This window comes from Molothrus ater, chromosome 24 (assembly GCF_012460135.2).
Source record: "Molothrus ater isolate BHLD 08-10-18 breed brown headed cowbird chromosome 24, BPBGC_Mater_1.1, whole genome shotgun sequence".
Classification (NCBI taxonomy): Eukaryota; Metazoa; Chordata; class Aves; order Passeriformes; family Icteridae; genus Molothrus; species Molothrus ater.
In genome coordinates, this window is record NC_050501.2 from 3,071,277 (window position 1) to 3,092,839 (window position 21,563).

Genomic DNA, 21,563 nt, shown 5'->3' on the forward strand with positions numbered 1-21,563 from the left:
CCCTCTGAAAGCACAATCCTAACCTTAAATTAGGATGGTGATGAAATAACAAAGATTTGTTAAAACTTCATCTCAGTGCCTGCTTGATAAACGGCTGCTAGAAGAAAATTAATGCCTGTTTAATGAAGACTGTTGCTTTGCAAGGTAACGTTTTCTTACGTGGCTGCTTTGGCGAAAGCTCCCCTGCCGAAACCAGTGCCTCTGATTTATTAAAAATATGGATATTGATGTAGTGCTGATATCAATCTGTGATGGACAAAGACTCTCTAACAGGTTAAAGTTAGAAAGTGAATGTTTATTGTGGGATAGCTCCCCAAGACACACCAAATTTACAGGTGATTACAGAGTCCTTTTATCTATACAGGTATTGAATACCCAAAATACAAATGCATATTCCTAACTTTGGTACATCCCATTCCCCGCTTCATATTGTAATTAGTTCAAAAGCCATTAAGCCTGCGTAGTTTGTTCCTTGAAATGGGTCGGTGGTCCCTTGCATGGGGAGGGGTCCCAAAATGAGGAAATAAATGAAATCTTCCTCGTTCTGACCTTTCTACCTTTTCAAACATGACAAATGAACCCATTGGTAGAACTCCCATTCCCGTCTTCAATTGGTTTCAGAACAGAGGAGCCCTACAATTGTCTTATGTTCCTAAAAGCTATTTATCAGTTTCTATATTCTTCATTATAAACCCAGCTACCCAAACATTGTGCTGACAAGCAATCAATTACTAGTTAACTACTAACTCTTAACTTCATCGAGGCCTACCCATTTATTTGGATTAACTCCAATAAAGCTTATTTCTAACTAAAACGTCAGCTCCTCTAAAATCCCTAAATCCTTTAAAGTTTATGTCTCACCTCCGCTCCGCCCGGCCGCACTGAGCGCTGCCTGGTGCCTCCGCTCCGCCCGGCCGTACCGAGCGCTGCGCCCTCGGTGCCGCTGCCCGATGCCTTCGCTCCGCACCAAGCGCCGCCCGGTGCCGCCGCCCGGTGCCGCCGCCCGGTGCCGCCGCCGCCCGGTGGTGCCGCCGCCCGGTGGTGCCGCCGCCCGGTGCCGCCGCCCCGCCCCGCCGCTCACGTGCGGCAGCGCCGTCAGGTGACTCGGGTCGTCTGACCGGAGCCTTCCCAGCTCGCTCCCGGCCGAGCCAATCGGCGGCGCGCAGCCCGACAGCGGCCAATCGGGGCCGGGCTGGGCCGTGCCGGGCTGGGCCGGGCGAGCAGAGGAGGCCCCGGGACGGGCGCTGGCGGCTGCGGGGCGGCGGGCTCGGGCGGACATGGCGCTGCAGTTCGGCGGGGCGGGCGCGCCAGGCACAGCCGAGGAGCCGGCGTTGGTGGGGGGGAGCTTCGGGGCTGCGGACTCGTTCCCCAAGGACTTCGGCTACGGGGAGGAGGAGGAGGAGGCGGAGCTGGAGGGAGGCCCGGGGCCCGGTGGGCCCGGGGGCGGCGCGGGCGGGCCTGGCGGCGGCGCGGGCGGGGCGGACTCCAAGCCGCGGATTCTGCTCATGGGGCTGCGGCGCAGCGGGAAATCTTCCATCCAGAAGGTGAGGGGCAGCCGGCGGCTCCCCGCCCCTGCCTGCCGCGCTGCCTCTCCGGCGCCGAGCTGGTTCTCCCTGCCCTGCCGCTGTTCGGGCAATTTCTACTTTTTGTTGTGGGCCCGTGTGGCGAAGTTGGAGCGACGGGAGCCTCCTCCTTACAGACGTTTGCTTTCCAGAATGGACTCTGATCATCTGCCCTAGAGAGGAAGGTTGTGTAGCATAGGTTGTAGCCTTTGTATTTCTTCACTTTTAAGGCGTAAAAAGTGAAGACACTGGTGTGAAACTTATCATGAGGTGTTTTTTTACGTGGTTTAGGTGTGTGGTGTTTAGCTAGTGCTTCCATTTGGAAGACTTGAGCCGTTGTTTTGCCCTTTGATGCTTTGAGAGAGACTTCTGCTTTTGTGTGAGCAGAAAGAGCCTCTGGTTTCCTTTAGAGCGACTGAACGAGAGTCACTTGGCAAGGAGGAAATACAGCAGTTCCGGTGCCTTAGGTTTGTTGGTAGCTTTGTGAAGTCACTAGTGTTTCTTAATAAAAATAAGACAAAACTGGCTTTTCATTTGCCAGGTAGCTCACTAGAATTGTAGCAATCAGAACAATCCTTGTTCCTCAGTGCAAATTTTGTTTGCAGTCCTTCCTATGAACTTTGCATAGGTGATATTTTTATGGGAAGATGTTACTGGTGCAATGCATAAGTCTCAGCTCTAGACTTAAGGGCCTCAAATTTGTTTCAGATGCAAGTGTGAAAACCGACAGAGATTTCTATAAAGTTGTTGTGCAGAGAAGCCTTTTTGGACATTGCAGTATAGAAGGTATGCATCTGCTTCTTTTAGCGATCTTCTGCAGGCTGCTTGGTGATCCAAGGCTGCAGTAAACCAATGAGTTGTAAGCTGACTTCACCCTCTGTCAGTGAGAAATCTTTTCCATTGTGCTACGCTGAAATCCAGTGGCAGACTGGGCTGTTGTTGCTTTTTAGCCTTATCAGTTACTCCCCATTATTTAGGTCAAATGCTCCCACTGTATGTGCAAATGTTCTGCTTTCACTGAAAGTCTTTTTCTAACTCTTTTAGTCATGTGAATGGTATTCGTTGTAGACTCTTATTAGAGATCTGATTGTATTGTCCACTTTTGAAAAAACTGAGCCCTAAAAGCTAGAGGAAGGCAGGAACTCCAGATTACAGACAGATTTCAAGACATTACAAGTCTCTTTATAGATGTAGCTTTTGGACTTTTTTATGGCAGTCTTCAATTCTTTGAGGGCCTATTCCAGTAATTGTATAGGAAAGGAATAGTGTCATATTGAATATGCAGTAAGAGGACATAGAATTTATCTTTTGCCAGTTACCAGTCTTACTTAGGAATTAGAAGCTGTGATTCTGGTACCTAGGAGCTCATTGTGATGCTCTAATATCAGGAAATTTCTTATTAACAGTGTCCCTACTCTCAGATCTCTCTAGTTAAAAAATGGGCATAACCAGACCTAGCCCTTCTGTCTGGGCACCAGCTGTTGATCCCCTTGCCAGAAAATAGGGATATATGCAAGATAAACACTGTATTGGGGGAAGCATTGGCTTGTGATTATCTAGAAATTTCTGTGAAAAGCATGAATTATTAAATCATTTAATGCTTCTACTGAAGCAGTATTGACAGGAGATCTCTCACAAAAAAGAGAAATGCAGTCCTGGGGAGGGACTCTTTTTTTCCCCTTTGGCCAATTGTTTTTTCCATACTGGTGTAACCTATTAATATTCAGTAGCAAATTGTAGGTAGATTTTGGGAATGCAGTGACTGTTTCAGTTCATAAGCAAATTTCTGTGCAGACTTGCATAACTGGAGTTACTGTACTGATGTAATAGGAAACTGGAAAGAGTTCAGGTGGAGAACAGCAATCTGATGAAATGTGCTATTTTGAGACAAAAAGGAGGTGACAGTGTTGCTTCCCAGAGACTTATCAGCTTTAAACTGAATTTACTAATTCTGTTCTTCTCTTGTGGGAGATGCTGAGTTCCAAAAGAAATGTTGATTTCAGAATACTTGAAAACTATGCTGCAAACCTTGAAGAATGCAGTACAGCTGCTGTTTTTCTAGAAGTGTTCTTACTTCTCCATACAAATGTCCTGCTGTTTAAAACCTCGTTTAGACCCTGGCCTCCTAAGATGTTTGTCCCAAGGAAATAAATTCTTTCCCTTGGCCTTAAAAATCTAGGCTGAAGTAATACTTTGAGCCTCACTAAACTGTACTAGGTGTGGAGCTGTTTGTCTTGCAGTTTTTTGACAGTTTGTTGCATCAGGTTTATAAGGGATGACTTCTGTAGCTGTCAGAAACACTTGAAGAAACCAAAATTACCAAGTTTGCAGTCCCTATTGTGAAGCTTTTAGATTTACCACGTGCTGTATATAAAACTTCTTTAATTTTTGCAGTCCTAGTGTATATGAGTGCATTGTTTGGAGTAACTTTCACGTTGTCTGGTTGAGTTGCATTAGCACAGAGTTCTCTGTTGACACTGGCTGGTTTTGCTGCAGGCTGCTTTAGCTGCTTCTCTGCAAGGAAGGGCTAAAATCCCACTGGGGCTTTTTGAGTTCTGGCAATGAGTATGTTTATCATCCTGCAGCTAAACTGTTTTTGCCTACTGGTGTGAAATCCTTCATCCTTTCTTTAGTGAACTTTCACAGGAAGTTCCACCTACATATGAGGAATTGCTTATTTACTGTGTGGATGCCTGAGCCCTGGAACAGGCTGCCCAGAGAGGGTGTGGAGCCACTCAGGAGCTGTGTGGATGCAATCCTGTGTCTCGTGCTCTGGGATGACCCTGCCTGAGCAGGGAGCTTGGATCAGATAACCCCACTGTGCTCCCTTCAGCCTTACCCATGCTGTGATTCCCTGCTCAAGAGGAGTTGTTAGTAGATGGCAAACTACCTAACTCTTTGGATCTCTAAAACTGAGGTGTTATTTTTGCACTCTTCTCTTGTAGCTTAGGAACCATCTGATTATGTTGTGTTTTAACACTTGACACCAGACTAAAAGTTTCCTTTAGGAATTTCTAAGACTGAAAGGAAAAGTATTAAAAGCTTGCAGTTATTTAATTAACTGGCTTTATGCCAGATCTGAATAGAACAGAATTTGAAAACACTGTGCTAGCCTTGCAAGGAAAAAGAAAGAGTAACTTGGATGTCTGTGTCTTCAGCCAGTAGGGTTATTTGTGAAAATGTTTCACTGTATTTCAGTTGCTTGGTTCTTGTAAGGGGTAGGCAATTTCCTTGGCTGATGCAGGAAGCTGTCTATTTACCTGAAGTTATACATTTTAAAATGCCATAGATTTAGAAGCTATACATTTTAGACTGGGTAAACCTATTTGTAGAATTCAAATCACAAATCTTTCACTAGTTTCTTCTAATAAGGTAAAATCTAGACTATTATTTGTGTTCTTTTCACAGGTGGTATTTCACAAAATGTCTCCCAATGAGACTCTGTTCTTGGAAAGTACCAACAAAATCTACAAGGATGATATTTCCAACAGTTCATTTGTGAACTTCCAAATATGGGATTTTCCTGGACAGATGGACTTTTTTGATCCAACATTTGATTATGAGATGATCTTCAGAGGAACAGGTGCTCTAATATATGTTATTGATGCCCAGGTAAATATAAATCACAAGGAAGTTTTATTTTTACTTTTTGTGTGAAAGGAATGATCAAGAGGCCAGTAATTTATATTTTTAGATAAGTTCATAAGGCTTCTGCTGTGTGTGAAGAGATACATTGGCAATCTGACTTGTGGTGTGTGGTTTTGTTCTGATGAAGTGACTGGACATAGGCTGCTGGTGGAGAGAGTGGAAAAGGGCTCCTACTCTGAACTTACCTGGTCTGCAATAATAGGGAGAACCTGCTTGGTTAGATGGTCTGAATTATCCCTTTTTTCTGCTCTGGAGTTCAATTAATAACACACAGTTCAATCAATAACAGCTCACTTCTGACCTCAGTTTCTAGTATTGGTGTACTGGGTATCTGGTAGCTTCTCATAACCCGAGGAATTTCACACTGGGAGGTTTCCTGGTTATTAGGACCATTTTGGGGATCTCTGCTGCCTTGTGCTGGAGTTGAGGTGTAACCCACCTTTTGCTCTGAAGTCTGGTTTTGTGTAGCTGAGCCTTGTATAGCTAATGAAAATTAATTGGCATAAAGAATCTAAGCTGCTTGGATTTATGACACATCAAGGTACTCTATTGTCCCATACTCCTGTTTAGTTACAGAAGTGAAGTATTTTGTCTTTGTGCTGAAATATTTTGTCTTTGTGCAGAATGGAATAGTTATCAGGTGGCAACTTTGTCATTCATTCCTGCCAAAACTGATTTACAGGATGACTACATGGAAGCTTTAACAAGACTCCACATTACAGTTTCAAAAGCCTACAAGGTCAACCCAGAAATGAACTTTGAAGTTTTTATTCATAAAGTTGATGGTTTATCAGATGACCATAAAATAGAAACTCAGAGGGATATTCATCAGAGGGCTAATGATGATCTTACAGATGCTGGCCTTGAAAAACTTCACCTTAGGTGAGTTAAAGGCTCTGGCCTATGTGATTCATGCTGTTGCTGATGTGCATGCAGATTAAAGACTTTTAGATGTAAAACTGCAACAACTGCAGCAAGGTCTGGGTAGTTTCTTACTGAACCAACTTGTATAAAAAAGACACAGTGCTGAATTTATGCCCAAGCCTCAGCTGTTAGGCTGACTGAAAAAGAGGCAGGCTACTGTATCAGATTCCAATCAAGATTTATCCCTGCTCAGTGATAATTGAAAGTTTCTCATCCAGTGTAACAGATTTGTAACAGATTTGTGCATGTGGGCTGGAGGGGCAGGGAAAGAGAGGGGAACCTCTCTGCCTTCTAGTCTTGGCTTGCACTGACTTTTCCCTGTGATTAGTGTGGCTGGTTCTAAAAGTTCCGTCTGTTACTTGAGATTTGGCTCACTTTTAAGGTATTTTCTACACACACCTTTAAAACAAGCTATCTTTTCTCTGCTTTTGTTGTTCTTTTGATTTTTGTAGAGCCAGTATCTCTCAATGTTAATGTGAAAAAAGTGGAAGGCCAGGACTGGGACTGGAAGAAATCTGATGAAGCATTTTTACACCTTTGTGATAAGCATTGTGTGGGAAAAGTGTGTTCTAACAATGTTCAAGTTTTTATCTTTGGTCTCCCATCTCTCAAGGGTGGGGAAAATCTTTTTCATGGGTACTCCAGCTGCTCAGAACTTTGATTCTTTGTGCAATGTCCAGACATATTTGTGATAAAGGCATCCCAGGCAAAATAGCAGGCCAGAATGTTAGAAAATATAGCTTTAACATTTCTATTACAATTCTGAAATACTCTTGAATCTTCTTTTTCTTTTTTTTTCTTTCTTTGCCCTCCCTCCTCATCTCAGCTTTTATTTGACCAGTATCTATGACCATTCAATATTTGAAGCCTTCAGTAAAGTGGTACAGAAGCTCATTCCACAGCTGCCAACCCTGGAAAATCTACTTAATATCTTCATATCAGTAAGTGTTCATCTAACAGAACCTGGAATGCAATACCCAGAATGGCAAAGCAAGTCCTTCTGCTAAAGATTGCTGGCTCCATCTGCCCTTGAGAGATTTGGGTGGCACTTATGTAGGTGTCCTCTGGCAACCTGGTTTTCTATATTAAAAGCTCTTTACCAGCTGAATTGTACTGGTGTGTGCTTTGTGGGCTTTCTCTAAATATTGACAAAGTGTATTTTGCCTGGTTACAACAGCTGAGGGAGGTTTCCTGCCAGTAGGGTGTACTGATTACTTTGCTAAGGCAATTAGTAGTTTAATGTACTGGCCAGAGACTTTTTTGATAATATGAACTTGGCCTCAGACTTAGCTGTCTGTTTTACATGACTTGTGAGGCTTTTTGCCCTTATTCTTTAATATTTATGTTTCTTATGGAATTAGTCTCATAGCAATTTGCTGCTCTATACTTTCAATCAAATAAAGTATCACCCTAGAGACAAGACCATCTCATTTAAGTTGTCTGTGAGGCTGCTGCAGGCATTTGGACAACAAAGAAAAAACCATTTTTATCCAGGAGGAGCTGGACACTTAAAGATGTCCCATATGCTACCATGTAATGCTTGTTTGGTAGAGGACTGTTTGTAATAACCTGGCCCAGTGGATAAAGGGTATGTTGGCCTTGCCCAGTGCCATGAGGATGTTTGAAAGATTGTTTGGATATCCTCAGGACACTGTCCTGGGTATTCAGACTAGCTAGGAAAAGATAAGGAATGCTTCTGCATAAATAGAAAAGAAGCTTTGCCAGTAGTGTATGTGTGATAAATTGAACCACAAAAGGCTTCTGAACTTTGTATGAGCACGTGCACTTTACCAAAGTGCTCAGGTACAAATGGCATTGTGCTTTTCCATAGTCATCATGTGCTACTTGTCATGGATTTTTAGCTTCAGAAGCTGACTTAGTTGCTCTGCATGTTAAGCTGCATGGCAAATGCTTCATGCAGAAACTGAACTGTCAAGATACTACAAGCATAACATTTAAGAGTCAGCATACTGCTATGAAATATCTCATCTGTGAGCCCAGTCCCTTAGGAGGATGTGAATTCTGTCTCTTCTGGAGTTAATAGAAACACAGAAAAGGTAAATTGCTGAATATGGATTCTGGAGGCATAGTAAAATGTAACCTTCATAATGATTAGTTAAATAATAAACTGAAAAGAATTGTAACAGAGTCCCCAGTTTTATTTTTGTCAGCTATGTATGTTGCTATGTACTATGGCAACAAGGGTATTGTATTTGTAAAGTAAATATTCTAAATCTTGAATCTGTCCTAAGGCTCTAAATTGCTTATATTTAAACCATCTTGTGCTACTAAGAATGTGAAAATGTATGAATTCTACTTAAGATTATAAAACTGTACTTATTTTAAAAATTCATCCAAATTCTTTCTCTTTCTGAAGAATTCAGGCATTGAAAAAGCTTTTCTCTTCGATGTAGTCAGCAAAATCTACATTGCAACAGACAGTTCTCCTGTGGACATGCAGTCATATGAGTTGTGCTGTGACATGATTGATGTAGTCATAGATGTCTCCTGTATATATGGGTAAGTGATGAATACTCTTAGGAAAAAAAAGTCCTCAGAAAGTGTAGAAACACCTGTAGAAATAGGTTGCAAACTGTGCAATTGGTGCTGGCTTTGTCACGCAGCAAAATGCTGTCAGTTGGTCTTTAGAGCATATTGGTTCTGTGATTAACTAAAATAAATCCAAATTATTTGGCAGCACTTGTACTTGGTTTGTTTCCCTCCATTGGTGGCCCTAGACAGCTATCTGACATTTGTGGAAATCGTGTTTCATATAAAATCTGAACACTGCTGTGCCTGGTTTGGCATGGTGGAGCAAGTACATAAATACCTGCAAATAATTGGGGTCAATAGCATGCCATGAGTGTAACTTGCAGTGACATTGTTTTGAGACTTGCTGCAGTCTGAACAGAATAACATTTGCAAGATCAACTCATCTGCTGCTGACTTTCTGTGAGGGATGCATCCAGTGCTGATATCTCACAATTTACAGCAGAATTATACTTCCCACTGGACTTGAGAAGTGGTCCTGAAGAAGTGATAACTTGTCTTAGAACTGTAGCCTGGAAAATGCAGTGCTACCAAGAAAATACCACAGCATTTCATGGTCTGTCTCCTGATGGGTTGATCCAGGGTTGTGTAACTCTTTGATTTGGGGTTTTTTTCAGGAGTGCTTAGAAGTAATTTGCAATACATCATTTGCTTCTATAGTAATTTAACTAACACTAATGACTTGAAGCTAGAAAACAGCATGCTCATCTTTTCTTGGAAATGCAGGCTGGTGTAGCTTAAGACCAAAAGTGTCCTGCTCCATGTTGCATCCTGTGCCCCAGCCTCACAAAGGAAGCTTTGAATTCATTTACCAAAAGTAATTTCACTGAGCTGTCACTCCAAGCATCAAAAGAATGCATGCTGGTAGCTTGCTCTTAACTGCTCATTTGTGATATCAGTGTCTGATGAAGGCCTCTGCCCTGTCTAGATCTGGCTTTCCTGAGAAGCTGAAGGTCTGGTAATGGTCTTACTCACTGGTAGTATTGAGACCTGCATTGCAGGTTCTCCATTTGCTTAGTTCATTATGAGTAATATTCTTCTAACTGCATTTAACAGCTGTTTGTCTGGGAGGTTACATGTGCATGCCTGTTAGATTATGCCTTGGGTTAACTTGTTCTTTTTTAGGTTAAAAGAAGATGGCACTGGAAGTGCTTATGATAAAGAGTCAATGGCAATTATCAAGCTCAATAACACAACAGTCCTGTACTTAAAGGAAGTAACGAAGTTTTTGGCATTAGTTTGCATTCTTAGGGAAGAGAGTTTTGAGCGCAAAGGTAAGAACTTCCCTGCCACTGAACAGCCTTTATCTAATATTTTTTATCAGCTGTAAAATATACTAATATGACTTTACAAATCACCTTGATTTTTGTGTGACTAAATTTGCATAGTTTCTTATGGGAGGGGATATTTATTTTTTGGAGACAGATATAATGAAGTCGTATTTTTAAATTTGTGAATCATCTCTTTAATCACTGTCCTCCTGCCAAAATGATTTGTGTAGCTAACAGGAGCTCTGTTCTACCATCTGTTCTAGTGGGATCAGTGGTGTGGAGCAATGGGCCCCTTACCTACTCTTTGATAATGAATATACACCTTGCATTCCAAATTAGTACCTTTTCTTTTTTCAAAAAACTGAGACAGTCCAAATAAATACTACCATCAGTGAAACTTAGTTAAATCTTCTAAGTCCAAATTTATACTAAATAAGTAGCAAAATACCTATTGGTTAGATTTGATATTGATTTTGAAGCTCTGTTTATATAAATCTGCCAATCTGAGCCCAGTTTTTCCTCTCCTTGCCAGGTTTGATAGACTACAATTTCCATTGCTTCCGCAAAGCCATCCATGAAGTTTTTGAAGTAGGTGTTGCCTCCCACAGGATCTGCAACCATCAATCAAGCACCTCAAATATGAAAGCAGTGACTCACAATGGCACACCTAGGAATGCAGTCTAGAGGAAAGCTAAAGACCTTGGGTAGACTTGTCAGCTCTTCACTCCAAAGTTTTGTGGAACAAGAGAAGAGTAGTCTGAAAGCCTGAAGTATGTTTCAGAGAAGAGTGGTCCTAACTGTGGAACAGCAGATTGTAACTCATGTTGGGCAACTGAAACTACTGTGAAAACACTTTGAGGCCAGTGGAGTTAGAAATGCCAGTTTGAAATCAGCTGTATTGCAAATGCAGTAGGTTTTCAGTTTGGAGTCCTCTTTTAACAGTCTGTGTCTGACTGATTGCCTGGTCAAAACTTACAAACAATTGAGTTGGGTTTTGTGTGAAACACTGAACAGTCACTTGCTTAACTTTTTAATTTTTTTTTAAATTAATCTGTAGAATATCCTCTTTTGCTTCAGTTTACCTCCTGTCATGCAAAAACAAAATTGGTGTTATTAAGGCTTGTGAAACTCAAGCTTTTTGCTTGCTGAGGCTGGTCTCAAATCATTCCATTAAGTAGTTCTTGTTCTTGCTGGTGTGCTCATAGTTCTCATGAATTCTGTGCTTGTTAAGTGGATGCAAGATAGAGAGCTCTGTTCTAGTGATCATGTGTTTGTTTGGAGAACTGACCTGGAGCTTCATTTTAAGAGATAGTGATACTTTGCTTTCAGACCACACTTCTTGGTATGTCCCCTTTGATGGAAGGGAAGGATTAAAATCAGAAATAAACTACCTGCTCTCTTTTGCAAAAACATGGATGTCATAAATCTGTGTGATTAATCCCATTCATGAAACAACTGCATGGCTAACTAAACTGAAATGTCTGCCATCTGTTGGAACAAAGCAGCCACTTTCAGCTATTCCCAAGCAAAGAAATTACAAAGTTACTGACTTTTAATGGTGGATCTTTCTCCACTCTCTGACTGATAATCAAGACAATTCCTAGCAAAATGTCTGAGGGTGTTACCTGTGCATGGCAATTAAGTTCACTGTGCCATAATTTACTAACAGTACTGGACTTTGAAGGTACATTGATTCTGTACTATGACAAACACCCTCCTGTTTGTCGCTGTGCAATCTGACTAAAATAGTGGTTTTTCTGATTTTGTGAATTCTGCTGACTTTCATACTATGGGCAGTATATGTGAATTCTTTAATTTATTGGTATTAGTACTGCAGATGTCATTCTGTACACCAGCCTTGCTGTGCAGGAGGCTCAGCCACTGGCCCATAAAGACCTTGCCTCCTTTTACCTGTCCCTATGTGTGTATTGGTGTTGCAAAGCCATTGGACCAACTATACAAGTCCCACTATAAAAGTTTCTGCAAGAAGAACTAATGGAAGTGATTTCTGCAGCTGGTGTATTTATGTGGTCAGAAGAAATAACCATGGGACTGCTTCTGTGCTTATAGGATGAACTTCCACTGATATATGTAAAAATGAATATACATGCATTAACATTGGGGTGTATGCACATACTGTGTAAATGTTTTGGTTTTTTTTTTTTTTTTTTTACAGCAGGAAACTGGAATTCAAGTGCTCTAGGTCTGTTCTCTTAAATCTAGGCCGAGCCCCTTTTTGCTAATGGAACTGCAGAGCTTCTTTAGAGGGAGTGCAGCGGGCTCTTAAGATTGGGTTTTGTAGTTTGCAAGCACTATCACAGTTCAGATTCTGAAGGTAAGAGGGGAAGTAATTGGCAAAATAACAGGAAGAAAGAATCCCCATTTGTGCAGTGGGTTTTCCATGTTCTAAGTACATGCATATGTTCTCTTTCTTTTCACCCACTACAGGATTTTGTGCTAATAAAATGAAAAAAAAAAAAAAGGTCAAACTGTAACACTATGGTTTCTGCTTGTCTTTATGGACAGAAGTCTATAAAGGCCTATGTGTTTAAGCAAACTTTTAAAAGCAACGTTATCTTTATGGTATACTTAAAAAAAGATAAATACTACATTCCCATTTAGTCAGCCTTAGCTTTCATTTTAATTAAAAACTGTCTCAGAACTAAGCTCTGAAAGTTAAATTTGTTGAAAGTTAAATTTAAAAGGAGTACAGTATTTCTTTAGTTTACTGAACTAAGATGCTGTTATACAAGGAGAGTGTCAATAACCTGTTGCTGCTTTAGAGAGTTTTTGGCTTCTGAAAGCCAAGGGAGGAGGAAGGATTGGAATTAGGCTTTATTTTCTTCCTTGTGCAGGAACTTGTCTGTCCTTCCTGTGCTGGCCTGCTGCAGGGACAGATGCTATTAGAGAAAAGGGAAGGCAGTATCACAATATCTCCAATAAAAGTACTGAACTTGCAGAGGAAACCATCAATTGAAGCTTTACTTTTCTGCCTTTTTTTCCCCCTTTTTCCTCCTCTGCACATGTAGTGGGTGGTGTGCATGTTTTTCAATCTTGTTTTGTAAACAACTGGGGAGCTGTGCTTTTAAGGAGAAGAATGGTGCTGACAGGAGAGGGCTGAGAGAAGGAATAAAATTTCTTTCTGTTGAAGAATAAAGCAATCCCTTGCAAGGTATTTTTCAAAGCTTTGCATTATTGAGCACTGGGGTATTGCTGATGTCTGGCTGAATCTCCCATTGGCAGTGATGCCAGCTGTAGCACAGGGGAGGGATGGAGGGAAAGGCCAAGCCCTGGAATAGGGGCAGAGCAATCAAAGGTGATATCACTGCTGTTCTGAAGGTGTAACACTGCTACCCTTTGGCTGTTAGACAGACCCAAAAACCCAAAAACCCCTCCTCACTGCCTCTCTTGCTCTGTATCTCACGGATAGCTGCTGTCCTGCTGGGGAAGATGAAACAGGAAAGCCTTATAAATATGATTGCCTGGCAAAAGATTTTGAGAATATGGAAACTCTAAGCGAGATTGAAATGAAAGCAAGCTTTGAGATCCCTCAGTTCCTGAACAACTGGAAAACAATGGCATGGCCAGCTGAAGGTGATCCCCTTTTGATCAAACAATCCCCTCTGCTTGCAGACAGGCCCAAGGCTCAGAGCAGACCCTGCCAGCTTGGCAGAAGGGGCCCAAAGAGGAGTTTTTAGGGTTTAAAATGTACCACAGTATGGTCGTGTTATTGGTATGCTAAATTTACATAATTTACATACAGCCTATTAGAATAGGCTTTACATTATGTGGTAATGTAAATCTTATTCTAATAGGCTGTATGTAAATGCTGTAGGATTTGTATCTTGTACTAGATTGGTTAGTGAGAATTAGAATATTCAGCACAGAGGAAGATTTATGGTATTGTAACGGGAACCTCGCTCTCGCTCTTGCTTTTTATTCTTTGCTCACTCGGGCTCCTCTTTGGGGCTCCTCTCTCAGGCCTGCTCTGAGCTGTGCCTGGCAGCTCCCAGCAGGGCCCTGCACCCAGGCCCTTTGCAATAAACCCCAAGTTCCAGCCCTGGCTGCAGAGATCTCTGCTCTCCGTCCATCCCCACCATCCTGCCCCTCCATGCTCCTGCACTGTCCGGCACGGAGTGTGGGGCAGCCCCGCTCGCCTGGCAGCGCCTCCCGCTCCGGAGCGGCCTGGGTGGCTCAGCCCGGCCCCTGCCGCTGCTGCGCGGGCTCGGGGCGGGCCCGGCCCCGGCCGCCCTCGGCCGTGCCTGGCCCGCGGTGGAGCGCCCACGGCAGCTGCGGGCAGACCGGGACCGGGGCCGGGGCCGCCCCGCCTGGCCCGGGCAGTGCGCGGTGCTGGGAGCTGCCGGACGGACAGACGGACGGACGGACGGACGCCTGTGCGTGCGCGGTGTTTTCTCGTTTAGGGAAGATTTTTGTTCCCTTCGGTGCGGAAGTGCCTATAAGACTCCACAACAGGCGGCTGTGTGAGCGTGGTCTTCTCTCATTTAGGAAGTATGTTGAGTTCCCATTGGGGCGGAATAGCGAGACGCCTGTGTATGCGTGGATTTTCTCATTTAGGAAATATTTTGAGTTTCCTTTTGGTGCGAAGTAGCGGGACGCCTGTAAGACTCCACAACAGACGCCTGTGTGTGCGTGGTCTTTTCTCATTTAGGAAATATTTTGAGTTCCCTTTGGTGCCGAATAATGGGACGCCTGTGTGTGCGTGGTTTTTATCATTTAGGGAAGATTTGTGTTCCCTTCGGTACAGAATAGCGGGACGCCTGTAAGACTCCGCTACAGACGCCTGTGTGTGCGTGGTTTTTCTCATTTAGGGAAGATTTTTTTTGTCCCTTTCGGTGCAGAATAGCGGGTTTCAGTTTTAGGCTTGGAGCAGCCGCTCGCTGTAGACGGCGCTCTGGTAACGCGTCTGCAGGAAGGCTTTAAAAAATGTGATTCCACTGACCCCTGCTGCTGTGCATGTGGCCATCTTCTCCCTTCCTTTCCTTTTCTTGCTATTCTCTGCCCTCCCAGCAGAGTTTTTTACCCTGAAAGTTGTGGAAACCGTAGCAGGAGAAACGTAGCCTTTAAAAAAGGAGTCCTAGAGGTGCCTTTTCTGAATGCTGTTGTAAATGCAAGCCTCCTGCTCTGTCTGTATAAACAAGGTGGAAGCTGCACTTGAAGGGACACTAATTAAGTTTGCTTATGACACTAAATTTGGCGGAGATGTCAATTCCCTCGAAGGGAGAGGCCCTGCGGCGAGACCGTGACAAATTAGAGGCTGGGGCAATCACCGACTGTGTGAAATGCAGCAAAGTGTTGGATTTGGCAGCTGCGAACGCACCCCGGACCTCCGGACAGGCTGGGGAACGAGAGGCTGAAGGGCGTCATGGAAAGTGAAAGTTGCTGTCTCATAAAATATGGTTTACTCTGTAATTACCTAACAAAATGTGTTTAAAACATTTTACTCTATGAGATAAAGGGAATGATGTTAATTCCCTGCTTTTATGTCACTTAGGGGCCAATAAAAGAGAAGCTATTGCAGTCTGTCCACATTTTGCTTGACTTTGATTTTTCCAATCAAGTTTCCATTGTTGATACTGTGCCCATCCCTCCCTCACACCATCAATCTCCCCACCCCCAGACATCTTTTGGGCTCCTAACTGATTATTCTTTATCTGAAATCTGTCAGAGAAAGTCAAAGAGGAAATGTGTTGGAATACCAAGTAATATTAAACCGCCTGGTGGATAAAAGTGTTTGGGATCCATTTAATTATTTTTGGCTTGCAGTGAGTGAATTGGTTATTCAGTGCTCCCCTGTGATCTAAAGATAGATAGTTTATCTTTCATGCCCTCTAGATGGCTGTCTTGTTCTCTTTGAAAGAATATTACACAGTCTGATAGAGCTGTAAGGCAGAAAGTTTATCTAATTAGTCTCAGTTTTTACATGTTTGTGTATTTGCAATGTACTTTAACGTTTATGAACAAAAATGATATGTGACTTGAAAACCTTCTGTGAACCGCTGTCAGCTGACATATCTTCTGTTTCTGGGCAGGAGGTGGATAAGTACTAACTTGTTTCAGAGAATTGAAAGTATTTCCTAATAAACTTTCCATTGTATCAAAAAGCTGCTAACTTATTGCACAAGAAAACTTTTGTAAATGATAATATAATTGCCAAAAAACAGCTTAATAAAGCCACATCTTCAATCATCCATCAGCAGTGTGGAGTGAAAATTTCCTGAGGTTTTCAGTCTTCCTTGTTAAAAAAAAAATCCCTAAAATTTTTGGTTCTTGAAGTCCTTCATTTATTTTGTTAAACGTAAATTTTGTTAAATTTTGTCTTCAGACTGTGAGTGTTGATAGTGGGCACATCTGTAGCAGGTGTCCTCATCCTATGTTCATTGGATAGTATCCCATCCAAGCAGGGATTTTAACACAAACATAGCAGCTATTTCACTACTATGTCTAAGCTTAATTAACAACAGAAATAAAACCGATATCTCTATAACAAAGTTACTTTAACACCACACATATAGAATCCATTTTAATATTAGCGAAAAGCCAATATTACAATATGTATCTATATTATATTATCTGTATAATATCTATATTATAATAGGTATCTATATTATATCTATATTATAATATATATCTATACATATAGATATATATACACTATACACTACATATACTATATATTATAGTATATATAGTGTATAATACAGATATTATACAGATACACAAATATGTATCTGTATAATATCTGTATTATAATATGTATCTATACTATAATATATATACTATATATAGTATATATACTATATATACTATATATTATATATAGTATATATAATACATAATATATATTATATAATATATTATATATAATATATAATATATATTATATATATGATATATTATATATTATATATTTTACATATATTATATCTATATTATATATTATATCTATATTATAATATGTATCTATAACAGAATTAACGCTCTGTTGGAGGAGTGGGGAGCGGGTCAGGGTCCCGGGGTTCCCCCGAGCCCCCGAGCAGACCGTGAGGGTCCCTCCCGGTGGGATCGGTGCTAACGAGGTCCCAGCTCTCGGCTGCTCTGAGCGAAGCCTCAGCCAAAGGAGAAGCGGCCAAGGACGGAGCTCAGCGGCGGCGGCAGCGAATTCTGGGCTCGGCAGCACCGGCGCTGCCTCCTCTGCCCCGGCGGCGAGGGGAGAGCAAAGGGAATCGAGCCCGGCCCTCAGGGCCAGCCTGGATCCTCAGGATCTCTGCCCTTCCCAGCCTAAATCTTGGGATCTCTGCCCTTCCCAGCCAAAATCCCTCAGGATCTCTGCCCTTCCCAGCCAAAATCCCTCAGGATCTCTGCCCTTCCCTAAATCCCTCAGGATCTCTGCCCTTCCCTAAATCCCTGGGATCTCTGCCCTTCCCAGCCTGAATCCTTCGGGATCTCTGCCCTTTCTATCCAAAATCCCTCGGGATCTCTGCCCTTCCCTGAATCCCTTGGGATCTCTGCCCTTCCTAAAATCCCACGGGATCTTTGTACTTCCCAAAATTCCTCCAGCTCTCTGCACTGCCCAAAATCCCTCAGGATCTTTGCCCTTCCCAGCCTAAATCCCTCTGGATCTCTGCCCTTTCTATCCAAAATCCCTCGGGATCTCTGCACTTTCCAGCCAGAATCACTTGAGATCTCTGCACTTCCTAAAATCCCTCAGGATCTCTGCCCTTCCCAGCCTGAATCCCTCGGGATTTCTGCCCTTCCCTGAATCCCTCGGGATCTCTGGCTTCCAAAATTCCTCAGGATCTTTGTCCTTCCTAAAATCCCTCGGGATGTCGCCCTTCCCAAAAGCCCCCAAGCTAGGAGATGTCTCCAGCTGCACCCTCCCCTCACCTTGGCCACTTCTCTTCAGTATCCTCATCTCCATCTGTCCTAGGTTGACTATATGATGCTTTTGTCCCTAATCGTCTTAGGCAACAAATGGAAGATTTGTTGAAATTCCCTGAGAGAAAGGGAATTCAGGGAACCTTGAAATTCCCTGAGAAATTCCCTGAGAGATTCCCTGAGAGAAAGAAAGGAAAAAAAAAAAAGAAAAAATCCTAACCTCTAACATCCATGAAGACATTTATTTCTCACTGTGTTTCTTTTGCTCCTAAATGACTTTATGTATATTTTTTTTTCCTGCTTCTGAACTATCGAAAATGGAATTTTCTCACTGGACAGGAAGTGCCCTCCTCTTGACAGCATTGATCTTAGGGTGTTCAGAAACTACTTCTAGTTAATTGCTGTTAAAGACAATTGATAAGGGATGATAACTTACCCGATTGAGCATTGATTAAAATAATTGCTTTCTGGAAAAGACTCCCTTATAATTTAATGCTTCTGAAGGGGAGATCATGAGATTATTAAACATCCTTCTGCTGTCACAAAGAATGATGTCAGTTTTCATAAGTAACAATTGGCACAGTGATAGCAACTTTAGGTTAGGAAGTGACTGCTTTGATCTGCCTCTCCTGCATACAGAATCACAGAATGGACTAGGTAGGAAAACACAGTTGGTTGGTCACTTCAGTTAAAAAAATCAGAAGTCAAATAAGAGTCTTTTGAGGTTAAGAAAAAAAAAATCACAATGATTATATTTGACTTTATTAAATGATTAGTTTTTATAGAATTTTCAAGTCTTCCTAATTTAAATATATTTCTAATGGAGTAGAGGTCTTGGTAATTTTATTAAAAAAGCTTCAAAACCTGAACTGACTTTCAGAAATGCTTGATCATCTGAGCAGTTTATCATAAAAGAAAATAAATCAGAAAACTCAAGGAGCAGGAGAAAGTTTAAGGTTTATTTAAGGTTTATTCTTTGAGCAGTTGTGTTTGTGTGAGGATGATGTGTCACCAGGTGTGGTGACAGTTAAAGCAGTAGTGTTTGAAGAGAGGATGATCCCTCAAATATGTCCAAAGTTAATGAATGTAAGAGTTGTTGGAGGAGGTCTTGTCTTTGGAAAAGATGCTTTCAACACACAAAAAAGGTGATTTTATTTACTTCTGTGTCTGCAGCAAAGTCCTTCCGTCAAAAGCTGGGCAATCATTTTCCTCTGTGTTCCTCTTTCTGTTTTTTCTGAGTCCCTTTTGCAGAATATACTTGTTTAAAATGCCAAGACCGTATCATTTTCTCAAAACTTATTTGAAAATACCATAAGGACAGTGTAAATTTAAGTGAAACTCTGAATATCATGGTCCAGCTCTGCACCTTTCAGACCAACATTCTCTCACAGATTTGGGAAGACTTACCAAGCTGATCACATCTTTTCCAGCTTTTGCTTTATTCTTTCCTTTTAATCCTGTACAGGAGCTACTATGTGTAACTCTTGATAAAATAGGAAAAGTTTACTGCAATTTTATTGAAGTTCCCACCTTTTACTCTCTCAGAATTTCCTTTTTAATATCTGATATTGGAATGATAAAGTGTATATATATATATATACACATACTATGTATATATACTATATATACACACACTTACATATAAATATATACATATATACATATATAAATATATAAATATATGAATATATAACTCTGTAGAAGATTGGTATAGCTCCTCTTTCAGTTTAGTTTTAAACATGTAGATGACATATCTGTAAGGCAACTTCAGGATTCCTCATATGATAGTCTAGTCATGTTATCCATTTACTGTCTGCTCTAAAATCACTTCTTATTTCCTGGATTTACTTGGGGATTCAGTCAATCAGAACTATATGTGCATATTCTAAATATTTCAGTTTTTTATTATCATGCTTCCTCTCTAGAGAAGTAATTATGAAGTGTGCTAGCACTCAAGTAAATCTAGATCTTATGTAAAGAGCATTAAAATAACAAGAGGTTTCTAATTACATGAAGAATGAACAGAGAAAATGGTATCCTCACATGACACTGCATGTCATCCATATATGTCCTGAAATAGAGGGACATTTTATTAGAGAGGCATAATAGCATGAAATATTTACTGGTGTCAATTTTGTCCATGATGTTTGTTGAGTTGACTCTGCCAAATGATTAATAAATGGAAAATTGGTAGCACTCTGAGTGTGTGTGAGATGTAACTGATACAACCACTGTTTGGTTTAAGCAACGTTCATCAAATTCTAGAGGAATTCCTGTTCCAGCAGTGAATGAGAAATGGGTAGGGAGATGAAAATATCTGGTTTTTATCCTAGCTGCTAAGGTGCAGCTAAATAAGTGAATCACCTTCCTTTGCTTGTTTTATTTTTAATCCTGCATAATTCCACTAAAAAAAGAGAAATGTGTAGAGTAACAGAGGTTGGAGGGAGGATGTCTACATCAATTTCATAGGATGTGCTAGAACACTGAATCTTAACTAATTCTCCCACATAATCCTCTGCCTAAAGTTGTGTGACTACAGGAATTGCTGTTCCAGCAGTGCATGAGAAATAGGTAAGGGGAAAAAAAGATTTGGTTTTTATCCTAGCTGCTAAGGTGCAGCTAAATAAGTGAGTCACCTTCCTTTGCTTCTTATTTTTAATCCTGCAGAATTCCATTAAAAAAGGAGAAATGTGTAGAGTAACAGAGGTTGTAACCTCTGTTGGTTGGAAGGAGGATGTCTGTTTTATAGGAAGTGCTAGAAGACTGTATCATAACTATTGTCCCACATAACACTCTGCCTAAAGTTGTGTGACTACAGGAATTCCTGTTCCAGTAGTGCATAATAAATAGGTAGGGGGATAAAAAGATCTGGTTTTTCATCCTAGCTGCTAAGGTGCAGCTAAATAAGTGAATCACCTTGCTTTGCTTGTTTTATTTTTAATCCTGCGTAATTCCATTAACAAAAGAGAAATGTGTAGAGTAACAGAGGTTGGAAGGAGGATCTCTCCTACATCTATTTCTTAGGAAGTGCTAGAAGACTGAATCTTAACTATTCTCCCACATAACACTCTGCCTAAAGTTTTGTGACTGGAGGAATTCCTGTTCCAGTAGTGCATAATAAATAGGTAGGGGGATAAAAAGATTTGGTTTTTCATCCTAGCTGCTAAGGTGCAGCTAAATAAGTGAATCACCTTCCTTTGCTTGTTTTATTTTTAATCCTGCAGAATTCCATTAAAAAAGGAGAAATGTGTAGAGTAACAGAGGTTGTAACCTCTGTTGGTTGGAAGGAGGATGTCTATTTTATAGGAAGTGCTAGAAGACTGTATCATAACTATTGTCCCACATAACACTCTGCCTAAAGTTGTGTGACTACAGGAATTCCTGTTCCAGTAGTGCATAATAAATAGATAGGGAGATGAAAATATTTGGTTTTTCATCCTAGCTGCTAAGGTGCAGCTAAATAAGTGAGTCACCTTCCTTTGCTTCTTATTTTTAATCCTGCAGAATTCCATTAACAAAAGAGAAATGTGTAGAGTAACAGAGGTTGTAACCTCTGTTGGTTGGAAGGAGGATGTCTGTTCCTTAGGATGTGCTAGAAGACTGTATCCTAACTTTTTCTCCCACATAACACTCTGCCTAAAGTTGTGTGACTACCCCACAGCAGAAGGTTATTAACCATGAGCATATGGCTTCTGTCCTGGTGGTAGCACTT

At 41.3% G+C, this 21,563-nt stretch overlaps 1 protein-coding gene across 1 annotated transcript; it reads left to right on the plus strand.

Moving 5' to 3' along the window:
* The first annotated feature begins 1,226 nt into the window (after positions 1–1,226).
* Positions 1,227–16,166, plus strand: RRAGC (Ras related GTP binding C). Its single transcript, XM_036397137.2, has 7 exons — positions 1,227–1,544; positions 4,971–5,174; positions 5,893–6,092; positions 6,961–7,075; positions 8,512–8,654; positions 9,810–9,958; positions 10,488–16,166. Exons 1-7 carry the CDS (start codon positions 1,278–1,280, stop codon positions 10,637–10,639), a joined length of 1,230 nt encoding a protein of 409 aa, XP_036253030.1. The 5' UTR covers positions 1,227–1,277; the 3' UTR covers positions 10,640–16,166.
* Positions 16,167–21,563: the final 5,397 nt, after the last annotated feature.

Coding starts and splice junctions, on each gene's coding strand:
- RRAGC (XM_036397137.2), top strand. CDS start 1,278: ATGGCGCTGCAGTTCGGCGGGGCGGGCGCGCCAGGCACAGCCGAGGAG. Junction 8,655..9,809: donor GATGTCTCCTGTATATATGG/GTAAGTGATGAA, acceptor GTTCTTTTTTAG/GTTAAAAGAAGATGGCACTG. Junction 9,959..10,487: donor AGAGAGTTTTGAGCGCAAAG/GTAAGAACTTCC, acceptor TCTCCTTGCCAG/GTTTGATAGACTACAATTTC.